This window comes from Rousettus aegyptiacus, unplaced genomic scaffold (assembly GCF_014176215.1).
Source record: "Rousettus aegyptiacus isolate mRouAeg1 unplaced genomic scaffold, mRouAeg1.p scaffold_m13_p_10, whole genome shotgun sequence".
NCBI lineage: Eukaryota > Metazoa > Chordata > Mammalia > Chiroptera > Pteropodidae > Rousettus > Rousettus aegyptiacus.
Window position 1 is genome coordinate 63116617 of NW_023416285.1, and position 15848 is coordinate 63132464.

At 38.1% G+C, this 15848-nt stretch overlaps 2 protein-coding genes and 1 pseudogene across 9 annotated transcripts in view; all 3 read right to left on the reverse strand.

Annotated features, from left to right (window-relative positions):
- The window catches only part of CRACD (capping protein inhibiting regulator of actin dynamics), a 230569-nt gene extending 229052 nt beyond the window's left edge, over nt 1–1517 (reverse strand). For 6 of the 7 annotated variants that reach the window (XM_036227914.1, XM_036227913.1, XM_036227910.1 and 3 more), the window contains exon 1: nt 1421–1517. The gene's annotated coding sequence lies outside the window, so the exon portion shown is untranslated. The remainder of the gene's footprint in view (nt 1–1420) is intronic. The other variant, XM_036227909.1, reaches the window with a different exon arrangement.
- A 9287-nt stretch (nt 1518–10804) lies between these two features.
- On the reverse strand, nt 10805–12021 carry LOC107501049 (annotated as a pseudogene).
- A 1219-nt stretch (nt 12022–13240) lies between these two features.
- The window catches only part of CEP135 (centrosomal protein 135), a 67662-nt gene continuing 65054 nt past the window's right edge, over nt 13241–15848 (reverse strand). For both annotated transcript variants that reach the window (XM_036227917.1, XM_036227916.1), the window contains exon 26: nt 13241–14477. In XM_036227917.1, the coding sequence (XP_036083810.1) occupies nt 14473–14477 (5 nt within the window). In that variant the 3' untranslated portion in view covers nt 13241–14472. The remainder of the gene's footprint in view (nt 14478–15848) is intronic.

A 15848-nucleotide genomic window follows, 5' to 3' on the forward strand; every position in this document is an offset into this window, starting at 1 on the left:
AGTAGCATGATTTTTTTCCTTACAGGCAATATTCTGTTGAATATCTTGAACTAGGATTCAGTGTTCTCATACAATAAAGGAGATAGTAGTGAAGGTCTTTGTTGACTTTTAAAAATTAATCAAAATTGATGTATTCAGATTCCTGAGTCACATACGATGCCAAATAATTGTTAGCCATTTTATGTAAAATTCAACAACTAGTATAGGTGATTTTTACAGGGAAACAATGATATAATGACAACTTAATGAACTGAAATTTTGCAATAGAATGTCTACTAAGAACCCTTTGCAAAATTGCCTTATCCTTTGTATTCTAACCACTCCCTCTCCATCGCCGCCACCCAACACACACACACACACACACACACACACACACACACACACACACACACACACTCCCTCGCCTACACCAGATCAGTTCCCGGGCTATATTATTCATAAAACTCTATTAAAATTTCACAACACATGGTCGCAGTTACTAGGTTTTGTCTCCCCTCCCCACATCCACGGACTCGATGTGTCTTTACATACACATATCTCTTATAATCTGGAATTCATAAAATGATTCTCATGCGTCTATTCTGAGAACATCTAATGTAAATTGTAAACGTCTGCCCTTCTGCTTACTGATAACCATGAATAAAAGCCGCACCCCACCCACCGTATCTATAGGGTTAGGCGGTGCAATCGCACCACTACAGAGCCCTGCAAGAAAGGACGGTTATAAAACCAAGAAAACCATCGCCGGAACCCCCGGGAAAAGATAAGGAAAACGCATTTAACACCACTGGCAGCGTGCAGTCTCCCGGCGGCTCCAGCTTTTGGTAAACAGGGAAAACCTTTGTCCTGCCTCAGCCATCAAACTGGGGGCTCATCAGAACTGGGGCAACAAGAGTTGGTGCGAAATGGCTTGGCAGAGGTTAAACAAAGCAATGCCGCTCTGGCGAGGGTAGAGGGCTGGCTGATCGTGGTCAGCGTCCGCGATCCCAGCGTCCCGCGATCCCAGACCCTGGTCAGCGTCGGAGATCCCGGAGTCTTGCTCTGCGCCCCGCTCGCCCGCCCCGCGCCCCGCCGCAACCCGGACCCGCGCGGCGGACCCGGGGTCTGGACGCCCAGCGCGGGAAGGAGGGAACGAGAAGGTCCCACGCTCTCGGCAAGTTCTCGAGGGCGCAGCCGGTCCGCAGGTTCCCGCGAGTGGGACCCTAGCAGCGCACGCCGCGCGCGGGCGCCTTGGGAGGGTCCGCGCCACACGCGCCAGGACACCGCCCCAGAGTCCAGGGCGGGCCACGCCGAGCCCACGCTCCCAAGGCAAGGGCAAGGTCGGGGACCCGGGGCGCCGCGGGGGCCCGCGGGTGTTGGGGAGAAGCCCGCCCGCTGCCCCCATTGTCTGGCTCCGGCCGCGGGCCGAGAGGGCGCTCACCTGAGGTCCCCGCCTGGCGCCCTGGCCGGCAGAGCAGCTAGACTGTGACGGGCGCCCCGCGCCAGAGGCGGACGCAGCTGCCCGGTGAGCGGCTGCCCCGCAGCACCAGCAGCCTCCGCAGCAGCACCAGCAGCGTACCCGCCTCTCAGGCGGCCGCGGCCTCCATTGCTCTCCCCGCCGCCGCCGCCGCGCGGCACTGCGCGCCCGGCCCCGCGCCGCCTGGTCACATGCTCCGCCGGCGCCTCGGGGGCTCGGACCCGCGCCGCTGCCCCGCCCGGCTCGCGCCTGGACCGCCCGGCGCCGCTGCGGGCCACCGGACGCCCTGAGTCCCTCTTGGGCCCTCTGGGAATGGCGCGCACCAGACGGCTCCCCTCCTAGGGAGTGCCCAGAAACCGGGCGCCAGCCACAGGGAAGGGCCCAGGATTGATCACTGCCTCCCCACCACTGTAAGGGTATCGCCCGAGGTATGGCTGAACGCGTCGGGTCTGAGGTTACTATGATGGGTTCACAGGGAGGCGCGCATGGGGCAAGAACCCAAGACCATCAGTCAGCACCCCATGGGATGCAAATCCGGTCCTTGGTACCTAGAGGAGCTGGAGACTAAAGGGAGCCACCTGGACTCCAGAGGGCGTTTCGTCCTGCAGAGCCCCTGCAGTGAGAAATGGCATTGGAACTCTTGAAAGTCGAACAAATTGAAAGATGCACAGAAATAGAAAAGCTCGAAATCGCTTTTCTGAGTCGCTGTACATCAAAACAGAGTGACAGTGACATTGGGCATGATTGTCCTCAGCCATAATGAAATTAAATATTGATTTAAATGTTTTAAGGAAAATATTTATCTTTTCCTTTTGTGGCCTAACTGGAAACATACAGACTTTTTCTCCATACTTTCCGCTATGACTATTTCAATGAAACTCTTAGAAATCAGTTTCTGGTGATCTTTTCCTTCATTATTCATGCAAAGATGCTAAAAATATAGTATCGTTATTAATCAAGACATTAAAAACAAGACCAAAAAAATCCTCAGTGACAAAGGATGCAAAAGTAACTAGTAGGTACTCAGTCTTGAGCCTGATGTCTCAATGCAAAAAACGGGACTAGTAATTTTAGTGCATGACTGAGAAGGAACAACTTTGATACTAGGAGAATCTTAGTTCTTGTTACCTTATCCAACTGGGTTTTTGAAGATAAACATTTTAATTAATACCAGCATAAAATATGGTTGTGTATTTTTGTGAATATAGATGTCATTCAGTTATGTAATGCTTACATATCCTAAAGTGTATCTGCTTTATTCCAAATAAAAATGATGAGTTTTATAAAGGGTTGAGCAAGTTCCCTTTGATTTCATACTGTAGCACTAGAAGTTTCCCAAAGTCGAAAGTTAAATCTGATAGGGAATGCAGTAAGCAGTAATGTAATGGCTATGTGTAGAGCCAGAGGGAAGATACAGAGTAATCAGGGAGGTTGTTTCATAAACTATATAAATGTCTAACTAATGTACTGTATACCTGAAACTAATGAGAAAACAAAATGCTTTTTAAAAAGTTAAATTTGTGTAGAACATATAACTGGGGTCTTTTATTTGATATCTTATAGTCTTATCAACTACATGAAAACACTAAAATTTCAAATGTACATAAGTCAGGTACAGGTCTACTGTCCTTTAATTCTTCCGGGCAAGGTATTTCAAATAATACACCTTTAAAATATTGAAAGAGTTCTAGGGAACTTATGCTCATATTGGAGCTTTCTAACTAGGCTGTGTCTTATGGGCCTCAGAAATCAGAACACCACTTTAGACAGGTACTGCTTTTCCCCTCGCTTTTCAAACACATTGGTTCATAGTTACTGCATACAGGACACATTAAACCAGGTATCAGTCTACTATACTACTTTTGAAATAGCCTGTTAGTTGACAGATTTTCAGAGCCCATAATACAATACCAACGAAAGAAGGAAAGCATTATAAATTTTAAAAAAATATTTAACCATTTAACTGCTGATTGGGGTTACAGAAAGGATGTGAAAAAGATTAGTCAAACCAGTAGTTCTCAATTGTGGGTAATTTTGTCTTCTAGATGTTCTGGCAGTATCTGGAGACATTTTGGTTGTCACCACTGTTTGGCAGGTGCTACTACTGGCATCTAGTGGGTAAAGGCCAGAGGTGCTACTAAACATTCTACAATGCACACATCAGCCCCCGCAACCAAGAATTACCTAGCCCAAATGTCAATAGTGCCAAGGTGGAGAAACCCTGAGTTACACCACAGATTTCCAAAGCCTCTTGATTCTATACCCCCTCCCCCAGGTCTTCTTATCATCCCTTTCCCTGTGTATTCACATTACATTTTCTTAGTGCTCAGGAAAGGCGTACAATAGTAAAGTCCCTCACTGGGAGGGGAGACTAAGGAACTGAGTGGAACAAAAAGTAATTGTGTAAATAAAAGTCATATAGATAATAAAGAGAAAAACATAGGAAAAAGCTAAAATAGTAGAAATGTTGTGGTATCAGAATTACATTAACTGTCCTTTGCAGCTTCTTCAGAACCTATTGCGTCTTCCCAACAGCCTTGACCTCCAAAGTGAGAAAAATGAAATGTACCATCATTTTGAAAATTTCCATTAGTCATACATAAGGTCAGTAATTCCTTCCTGGCCACTCCATGGGATGGGCTGTTGTAACTATTCCGAGTTCAAGATGAATGAGGTGAGTTTATTTAAGTGGCTCAGAGGGCAGGCCGTAGCTCCTGGGATGGAGTGAGAATCTGTACTACCCATCCAAGTACACACTTTCTGTCCCTAAGCATGGGTCTATGGATAATTCATTTAACTTCAAACATTTCTTTAAATCTGTAAAATGGGGATAACTGTTACTATCTCAAATATCATACATCTAAATTACGAAGTTATGATGGTGTCTAAAAAGAATGGGAAAGTACATCAGGCAAATACAAAAAGAATGTATACGAAGACAACCAGAAATCCATATGCAAAAGAATGAGGCTGGAAAAAAAAAAAAAAAAAAAGAATGAAGCCGGACCACTATCTTACATATACAAACATAGACCTAAAGGTAAGAAGAGCTAAAACTATAAAACTTTTAGAAGAAAATATAGGAGTAAATCTTCACATCTTTGGGTTAGACAAAGCTGCTTAGATATGACACCAAAAGCAAAAGCAACAAAAGAAAAAATAAAATTAGACTACATCAAATTTTAAAACTTTTGTGCCATAAATGCAACCATCAAGAGAATGAAAATATGACCCACAGAATGGAAAAATGTTTTTGCAATTTATGTACCTTACAAGGGACTTTTAAACTGAATATATAAAAACTCATGCAACTCAATAGTTTAAAAGACAAATATCCCAATTTTAAAATGGGCAAAGACTGCTGATAGACATTTCTCTAATTAATATATACAAATGGCCAATAATCAAATGAAAAGATACTCAACACCATTAACCAGGGAAATGCAAATCAAAACCAGAATGAAATACCACTTTATGCCCACTAAAATAGCTATAATAAATAATATAATAATAGATGTTGGAAAGGATGCAGGCAGAATTGAACCCTCATACATTGTTGGTGGTTATGTAAAATGATGCAGCCACTTTGGGAAACAGTTGGCACTGCCTAAAAATGTCATGTATGACCCAGAAATTCCATTCCTAGGTATATACCCAAGAAAAATGAAAACATATCCACACAAAACATGGACATGAATATTTATAGTAGCATTATCATGGTCAAAAGTAGAAACAATCTAAATGTCCATCTACTGATGAATGGATTAAACAAAATAAGGTATGATACATGCAATGGACTATTATTAATAAAAAGGACTGAAATACTGATACGTGCTCTCACATGGATCAACCTTGGAAACATTATGCTAAGTGAAAGAAGCCAGACACAAAAGTCCACATAATGTATAATTTTATTTATATCAAATATCCAGACAGGCAAATCTGTAGAGACAGTAAGTTTCATGGTTGGGAGGAGGATAGTTAGGGGGAAATATAGAACAATTCTTAAGGGATATGGGTTTCTTTTTTGGCATGATGATGATGTTCTAAAACTGATTTTTGTAATGGTTACACACCTCTATGTACTGAATATACTGAAAATTATTGAATCATACAGTTTAAATGGGTGAGTTGTATTGAAATATATGTTATATCTCAATAAAGCTATTTTTAAAAGGGAAGAAAGCCTAAGTAGTAATATTCGTATCTGATAAAAGAGATTTCGAGGTAAAAAGTATCAAATGCTAAAAGGTGTAAGCTAACAAAAATATATGTCCTGAAACTTTATGAATCTAACAATAGAGCTTTTAAATTATTTAAGCCAAAAAGTGAAATAAAGGAAAAGTTAAAAATCTGCTTTCATAGTGGGAGGCTTTTTAACTTGTCTTAGAAAATGATATATCACATAGACAAAAATAACTAAATAGAGAATTAACAAACTTGATTTAAAAGATATCAAGAAATGTGTACTCAACAGAAAACACACATTCAAAAAACAAAATTCACACACACCATATTCTTTGATCAAAATTATAAACATGCAACAAAATCCTGTGTGAACATTTTTCTTTTAAATAACTCATGTTAAAAATAGAGTGACCATACTTTCTGGTTCACCCAGACAGCCCTAACTCACACCGATTATGCTGACATAATATATATATTTCATTCACAGAAGTGTCCCAATTTGGATGATAAATTATACAGTGACCCCATTTAAAGAATAATCCACAACTGGAATTGGAATCTATTTAGAAAGCAGTGACAAAAAGTAATAACAAAAAACCTGTGGGGATACAACCCAAGGTTTTCAGAGGAAATTTTGTGGCCTTCAATGCATACATTAGAAAATAAAAAAGATTCAAAATAAACTAAGTATATAACTCAAGAATGAAAACAAATAAAAACAAAACATAAAAAAGGGAAGAATAAAAGCAGAAGTTAATGAAATAGAGAATAAATCAAATAGCAGATTTGATCAACAAAATAAAAAATTGATTCTTGGAGTGGAGGGGATGCCCAAACTAGTAAATCAGTGAAGAGATAAAAAAATAAACATTTCACAAGAAAAGAGAAATAACTGAGGTATGAATTTTTAAAAATCTAGATGAAATAAATTTTCCAGAGAAACTAAATTACCAAAAATAAATTAAGAAGGGGTTGGAGGATTTAAATAGATCGATATTTGTAGAAGAAATTGAAAAGTTGGTCAAATGTTTTCCTCAAAAAAGACACCTACCCAGGTGATTTCACGAGTCAGCTCTAACCAACTTTCAAGGAGCCAACCTTTCCCATATAAGGAAAAGGGTTTCAGAGAATGGGAAAAAAGATAATTCACAATTCATTTTAGGAAGCTAGGATACTATGATATCAAAGCTAGACAGTGCTGCATTCTCACAAAAGATGACTATGGCCCAGTCCCACCTATGAGCAGAGATTTAAAAATCTAAATACTAGAAAATCAAAACCAGTGCATTAAAAATATTACAGTTCTTGAAAGGGATAAGGGTGATAGTTGCACAACATTGTGAGTGTACTTAATGCCATTGAATTATACACTTAAAATTGTTAAAATGGTACATTTTATGTATATTTTACCACAATGAAAAACATATAACATTGCAGGTGTTGATAGAGAATTCTCCACAGAGCTGTCATTTCTGCATGTCTTTTTAGCGGAGGCACTGACAGTTTTTCTTCTTGACTATCTTTTATAGGATGTTTGTACCGCATAGGGAGATAGAGATAGTGTCATCCCAGAGCAGAAGACAGATTTGTTTGCTGTCCAATATAAAAAAATATAACATCTCTCTCCAGAGCAAAGGTTGGGAAAGGGTTGCTTGAAGTCCCTTGTAGAAAACCAAAGTATCTTAAATTCTGGTTCCTCAGCTGTGACGTACAGCCGCTACATTCGCAGCACCCAGCTTGGCCTACCTGTGATGTCTCTATGAGATTTGGTGCAAAGCTCATGCTGCCTGCTTGCAGTAATAAAAAACTTTGTCTCTGACCCAGAAGTCTCTTGTCTTCTGCTGGCACTCATGAACCTAGCGCAGGATATCTTGCTAGGTTGGGAGTAGGGTAAAATCTCAGACTGCTCACAGTTCTTCACAGTTTGGGCAACAAGGTTAGGCTGCTGACAGATGTGGCTATCTGGAAAAGAAAGAATGAAATTAGGGGATATGAGAAGAAGGTGTGGGAAGAAGGTAGTGAAAGCTCTCACTTAAGTATGGGTGAAGGCAAGGAAATAGGGGTGCCTGACTGTCTTTCCTGTTAATGAGCAATGAGAGGTAGAATTGAAACAAGTTGTTTGAATAGTTTTCTCAGATGGCACAAGAAAAGAATGTCCTGACAATGGGGCAGCAGGTTCTGGGGGTCCAGTCAAAAGACAATATGACTATGATTGTTGCGTCAAGAGGTCTTCAAAGCTAAAATAAATGGTGTCAACAGTAAAGATACAGAATACTGATTTCATTTAGTTGAGTAAATGCAAAGCTTTGCTAACTGGGGAGGAGGTGCTCTCTCCTTCTATGACCTCTAATCTCTCCCTCCTCCTCTTTCCTGACCTCAGGAAAGTCATGCTACTTTAAGAAACTGAATGATTGGGTCAAGGTCTTCTTGTTGCCCAGGAAGACTGGCAGCCAAACAGACTTTGCACAAACATACTGGAGAACTTTAGGGAGGGAAGGGACTCAAATTTCTATGGCTCCTTTAGATTTAGGCACCCAATCACCATCCTACCTGGCCTAATAAGTGTTCAGATTTAACTGATCGGATTTGGGGAAGTTTCTGAATGAGGGAAGAGAATTTCACGTGACATTATGGATGGGACCTTTTGGACTAATCCAATGTACTGTCCTTCATCTGAAAGAATAGTAGGAATTGCAGTGTTATATGCTAATACTTCCTTCCCATAACTGTCAGAGATGATTATCTCAGCCAGGGACGAGCTGAGAGACATGCTAAGTGGGGCAGACTCCCTGCCATTTGTTATGAGTGGGAGAGCCAGGATTTAGCATGTGTGCCTCTGTTCTCTGACTTCAAAGTTTTCACCCTGTAGATGATGTCCTATTGGCGGCAAGTCAGAAACCTCTGTCTCAAGGCCCCTGACTATTACACTTATAGTAGCATGGTGGCCTGCTTACCAAGCGAAGTTTCTTTGAACTATGTGGGCAGAATCACAGCAATCAATTCCTAAGCACTCCAGGAAAAAGTCCTGTATCTCGAGCCCCTACCACCAAAAAGAAGGTTCAGCTTCTTGTTGGACTTTTGGGGGAACTGGAGACAGTAGGCACCTTTCTTGGGCAAACTATTTGGTCCTCGATATCAGCTAATCCACAAACAAGCATTCTTTGAGCGGGGCCCAAAACAATAGCAATGAATGTTCTTTGTCCTCTACAAAGAGCCTACATTGCAACCTGGCCAAAAAAAAAAAAAATCACATGGTCTGCCAGAGTCAAGACTCTGCAGTGGCTGGCAATTCTACTGGCTGCTGTATCTGTCATCCTTGTCTACATGCTATGAAGACAGAAAAACTCATGTGGACACTGCTGCTTTTGAATCACTTTGCTGTGTTAGTGCTGTCACCGGCAGCTTCCCAACATGGACTCTGCCTTGCACATGTACAAACACACAGACCAGCACAACCTTTTAAAAATCTGATCAATTCAAATTCATATGCTTCTAACTGTTGAGCAGCCTTGGGCTATGCCATGTACGGCTAGCAAGGCTGCAACTTATTCAGTGACATGGCCCAAATTTCTTAACCAAACCTGATGACCCAAATCAAGTTTAGTAGCAAGCCTCAAACTGTGGCCCCTTGGTCTCTCTGTTTGTATGTGAGGGAAAGATGGCCATGGACTATCTCTGCGTTGTGGACAAGGGTTCCTTTTTGCTCATCTATTGTCTCACTGGCAATGATTAGCAGGTCAGTCTAAATTGCGTAAGTCATAATGGATAATAGATTGGCTTTAGACTACATCTTGGATGTCTAAAATAATATCCAGCACTCCCATGATGGTTACTCACAGTTGGCTGTGTCTGAGAACCTGGCAGCAATGACTGAGGTCAGTATTGCTGATTAGCTTTTCCTGCTGTTTGGAATCCTATTGATATCAGGTTTGGTCCCAGCCTCAGTTAGTCAGATTAAGCAAGATGGCCAATGGAGAGGCCCACTTATATGAAAACTCAAGTTTGGCTAAGAATCTATAGGGTCAGGGGATGCATTATCCTTGGGAGAGGCAATTTGCCATGGACCCTAAGCATCCCTCTACATTCTTGTTTTGGGTTTGCCAAGAATGCAATGTCCCGGTCCATCTTTACTCAAGACATTTTTCAGCATTGTGTTTGCAGTGAGTAATCTTGAGAGAAAAAGCAGTATCTTCTTCTGGGACAAAGAGCAGGCTTATTGCTTGCAATAAAAAGTTAGTGCTCCTAGGCCGTGACATGAACTTCTACATGCTTAGTATCATCTGGGCCTCTCCACATTGCCTCTGAGGGGTTTTAGAGATTAAGGAGGGACCAGTGCACACATGATGCTTACGCTGCTTGCTGTGCCATGAGTAATAAAGGCCTTTGTCTCTGACCCAGTATTTCCTTATTTTCTGCCAGCATACAGAAAGCAGTAATGGGTTAATTTATTAGCTTGTAACCAAGGTAAAATCTAATCCCAGACCCTATACTTGACTGTATCTCAATTTCTTTAACATATATTGTTCTAGTTGAGTTCTATATTAATTTCTTTTATTAAATTTAGCTTTTTTTTGTTTTTGAAAAATTTATTCATTTCATATATTAGCATATAATCATTCTTAATTCTTTTATTTTTTTGATAGCTAATGTATTTGTAAATATTGACCCTTGTTTTTAATTTTATTTTTTCTCGCTTCAAATAAAATTTATTATTCAGTCCTTTTATAGACTCAACTCTCGGTTTTTTCGATATCAATTTTATTGTTGATGTTACTGTTCTTTAACTCATCATTTTCTGTCCTTTATTATTTTGGTAATTTTGGGGGGGAGGGAACAGGAGTTGCTGTTACTTTTTTTTAATCTCTTGAGTTAAATGCCTGCTCATTTGTTAACAGTTTTTATTTCCTAATTAACGTATTTAATATTATAGGTTTTCCTCTAATTATTCCTACTTTGTGCGCCACAATTTTTGATTCTAGTGGTTTTATCACGATTTAATTATCAGTCTAAATTATTTCTTTTTCTTTATGATTTTCATCTTCACCAAAGGGTTATTTAGAAAACCTTTTTAGTTTCCAAACACATCGAAGTTTTTTCTATCCTTTTTTTCCTCACTAAACTTTGTTTTAATGAAGTCTCGAAATTCTGACATATTTTTGGCCAAGTTGTTTCCATTAAAAAGTACTGATTTTAAAAATTAATAACCTAAAAACTGCCACACACAAAAAGAAACCAAATGGTCCACAAAACATTCTCCTGAAATGTTTATGGTGCATTGTAATCATTGACCGATCTTTTACTATTAAACATAAATAGCCAATTAAGATAAACAGTTGAGGCTGTTCTACCATGGATTAAGACTGGGGCAGTATGTATTGGGGATAATATTCGTTTAGCCTTCTGAGCTTTCTGAGCAGACTTGGTGACCTAGTCAGCTTCAGCTACCTTCTTGTCCACTGTTTTGATGACACCCATAGCAACTGTCTCTTCTCATGTCACGAACAGCAAAATGGCCCATGGGAAGATAGTCGGAGAAGCTCTCAACAAACATGGGCTTGTCAGGGAACATATCAACAATGGTGGTAACACCAGATTTCAAAAACTTTGGGCCATCTTCCAGCTTTTTCTAAGAACAACAATCAATCTTCTTCAGATCAGCAAATCTGCAAGCTATATGAGCTATGTGACAATCCAGCACAGGTGCGTATCCAGCATTGATTTGGCCTGGGTGGTTCCGGATAATCACCTGAGCTGTGAAGCCAGCTGCTTCCATTGGTGGGTCATTTTTGTGGTCACCAGCCATAGTGCCATGATGAACTTCTTTGACAGACACATTCTTGACACTGAAACCCACCTTGTCCCCAGGAGGAGCTTCACTCAAAGCTTCATAGGTAATGTAGTCAGCAGTAATTTAATGGCTTTGTGTAGAGCCAGAGGGGTGAAAGAATAATTGGGGGGATCATTTCATGATCTATATAAATGTCTAACCAATGTACCGTATACTTGAAATTAATAATAAAATAAAAGGCTAAAAAAGTCTTCATGGTGCAGTTACTTCGGCTGTTACATTGACTGGAGCAAAGGTGACCACCATGCCAGGTTTGAGAACAACAGTTTCCACTTGGCCCATAGGAACAGCACCAGTACCACCAATTTTGTAGACGTCCTGGAGTGGCAGACACAAAGTCTTGTCAGTTGGATGAGCTGGTGGCAGGATGCAATCCAGAGCTTCAAGCAGCGTGGTTCCACTGGCACTGCCATCTTTACAGGTGACCTTCCATCCCCTGAACCAAGGCGTTTTAGCACTTGGCTCCAGCATAGTCACCATTCCAAACAGAAATTCCCACAAATGCTACTGTGTCAGGGTTGTAGCCAATTTAATTTTAATTTATTTAATTAATTTCAAGTATACAGTACATTGGTTAGACATCTATATAGTTCATAAAACAATCCCCCCAATTACACCCTCCCTCCCCTGACCCTCCACCTAGCCAACATATTAATGCTAACTGCATTCCCTATGCCATGCTCCCCATCCCTGTGACCATCCATCAGCTACTAATTTGCACTTTTTTTAACGCTTCACCCCATTCTCCCAGCCCTCCAACCACCCAGTTTTTCATTAAACGCTAACTCTAATGTGCAGGCCTGCTCAATATCTACTGTCCTAAGAAGATACCGACATAAAAAGACTGATGATAGAGTTAATGAGAGAAAATAGTAAACCAGGTACTAAACTTTTCTAAGAACTGAGAAGAGGGGTATGAGCTCAGTTGTGTGATAAGCTGTAATAAGGTGAGGTAACAGGTGACAGAGTCAATAGGAATTAACGTTCTTAACAAAGAGCATTTGCAAGAGAAAAATGTACATGTTCACACACACACACTCACAAGCCTGTTTACTTTGTAGATGAATTTAAAACAGAAACTGTAACTTCATTTCTTATATTTTGAACTAATTAAAAATAAGTGAAAGAAAGTCAATTAAAAAAAAGCACCTGGCACCTAAATTCAGGGATTTCCGCATATTTTACCATGATAAAGTTTGAATAAACTATACTTAATTTTAGAATTAAAACTATTGCTAAAATTATTAAAACTATAAGAGAAAATAAATTGACAGGAAAGTTTATTGAAAAATCTATGTCAAGCTCCATGATTTAAATTTTTAAAAAACAAATTAAAAACATCTATAAAAGGTCAGAACATTCAGTATTTTAAGAAAACTAATTTTAAAAAATTATAGTACCATGGTTATAAAAATAAAAATTATGGCAAGCTATACGTTTTTAAATTATAGAAAACATTAAAATATCTAACAAAATATGTCTTCTTTGGGGGGAAAAGGTGGGAATACTTCCTATTTACATATATTTATTAAAAATATTTTCCATATGACATTTCAAATAGTCCCATTTCTCCTGTATTTTACTATAATACATGAATTCACACAAAGGAGATGGAATACATGAAATTATAAAGATGGTGGTAAAGTAAGCCACATCATACCCCAAAGCATACTGAATTATTGCAAAGGGCGTAACCTGAACATATAAGGCATATTAGTTTTAGAAAAAGAGCACTGCCCACCCTCGGGTACACGAAAAAGCACACACAAACTCCACTTTATTAAAGCACAGGACGGAACAAAATGTATCATAAATAAATGGCCTTCTCCACTTTCCTATGTTAGTTTTTAAAGTTCTTTTTCAATCATAATGAAATTAAGAATAGGATTTTCTTCAAATGTGTATGGTTCAAACACAATTAGTTTTTGTATCTGATATTCTATTTTGTACAACTGTTATTTTACTAATACATCTAAATTCTTTGAAATTACCACTTTGAATTAACTGCAAAAGCTGTTTTCTGTTTAATATGCCATAGTTCAGTGTTTACATACTATTCTGAAAGACTGATAAATTACAAGGTTTAGATACAAAAATCTGACATTACTGAATGTATATTGGAATTTTAACAAAATGCTTTACTATATTTACCCCATATACTTTTCTACTCTGAAATTTTACATTAATACAGTGAGAAATTTTACTGACTGAAAAAAGTCCCACATTTCAGTTCTATTGTTTTATAAAATTCTGAATATAGCTTTTAGTTTGATTTTGATAAAATCTGTATTATGCGAAAAGTCCATGTGATAGCCAAAATAATATAACATTATATATAATATACAAATGAATCTTTCCCGTCACAGTCCTTCTAGTTGGCAATGACAAATTATATATGGTAATCATTATTTTACTAAGACCTCTGTTATTATAAGAACAAACCTGAATATATTCTCAATGATAGACAGAAAACTGGTAAAAAATTAATTTTACATTTAGAAGAAAAAAGTGTGACAGCATAGCATCAAAGTTGATAATCCTTTGTGAATGTGTTAAAGATATGGGATATAAGCACAGACGTGAAAACTAAACACACTTTAAAAACAAATACTGTAAGAATATTTATATACATATATCATGACTCATTAAGAAAAAGATTATTAAAGCATAATGTGAACAATACATTACATTAATTCACAATATAAACACACTTTGAGGAGTAATTTAAGTTAGGTATAATAAAAATACAGATATAACATCAGCACTATTAATACATACTTTGTTCTGTCATGTATGAAAATATATACATAGATATAGCTCTTTTAAACCAAAATTTTTACATAAATATTCACTGATTTAAGTAAAAGTTGACAGAGGTAGAATTTGTGTCAATGTTCATGATTTTCAGGAACAAGTACTTCAAATATATCATTACTGTCTGTCCTTTTAAAAATCCGTATAGCCAACTCATTGAAAGTCATCATTCTGAAAAGGGGGGAGGAGAAAGATGAGTTAATAGAAAAATGATAACAAAATTACTCAATATATTCACAAAACACTGAAATTCAGTAATGTTTTAATTGAAATTATAGTCTCTAATAAAACTTTCACCTACAATCAATTTATATTTAATAGTTAGGAAGTGCTGTTCTGTACTTCAAAAAGATATTCCTCTCAAATCACCAAAATATCTCAAAGTATATGAGGGCTAAAGAATAATACATAGTGAAGAGACTAGAATAATAAAGCAAGTTAATTGAGAAAAATTAAAACAAAGAATAATCTGATGTCTAGATTAAAATTATATACAAGTACTGGAAATTATGCTGTCTGAATCTTAAAGTAGTATGTATGGACAGTCAAGTATTTTTCCAAATATTTTCAACTTATGTGCTATCTAATCATCCTTCCAATTAACACACACACATTAAACTATGAAAAAAATCCCACAGTGGAAACATTGAGAAAGTAATTATATTTTTCTACACCTATGAAGACATGCTTAAGAAGAAATAATTAGACATGTCCAATACTGATGTAAAACATTATTTATAAGAGAACAAAATTAGGAAAATGCTAAATGTCCTATAAGAGTAGGATGATTAAATAAATCACAGTCTCCATGTGATAAACCATTAGGTCACTATTTTAAAATGGTATTTTTGAAAATGCTTTTGATTACATGAATCACAACAATATTAAGGGGGGAAATCATTAAGAACAAAACATAAAAAGAACAGGATAAAAACTGTTTTGAGTATGATTTCTATTAGAATTATAAATGTATGTCTATGTTTGTGTGTGTATGTTTATTACAAATTAAATACAAGAATGAAGCATACAAAATGCTAATTGGTATTTTCTCTGGGTTGTAGGATTAAAAGTGATTTTGATTTGTACATGCATGTTCCTAGCAGCATTCTCAAAATAGCAACCCTAGTGTCCATCAACTGATGAACAGACAAGCAAAATTTAACATATACATATAATGAAATATTATTTAGCCTCAATAAGGAAATTCTGACGGATACTCCAAAATGGAAGAACCCTGAAAACATTAGGCTAAGTGAAATAAGACAGTCACAAAAGGAGAAATACTGTATGATTCCATTTATATGAGGGACACAGAGTGGTCAAATTCACAGAGACAGAAATTGTAATTGTGGTTGCCTGGAGCCATCAGGGAGGGAGAATAAGAGAGTTAATGCTTAATGAGTACAGAGTTTCAGCTGAAGAAGATAAGTTCTGAACATGGATGGTGGAAATCATTTGTGCACAATAATGTGAATGTGTACACTTAAAAATGGTTAAAATGATCACTTCAATGTTATGTATATTTTGCCACAAAAAATGAAA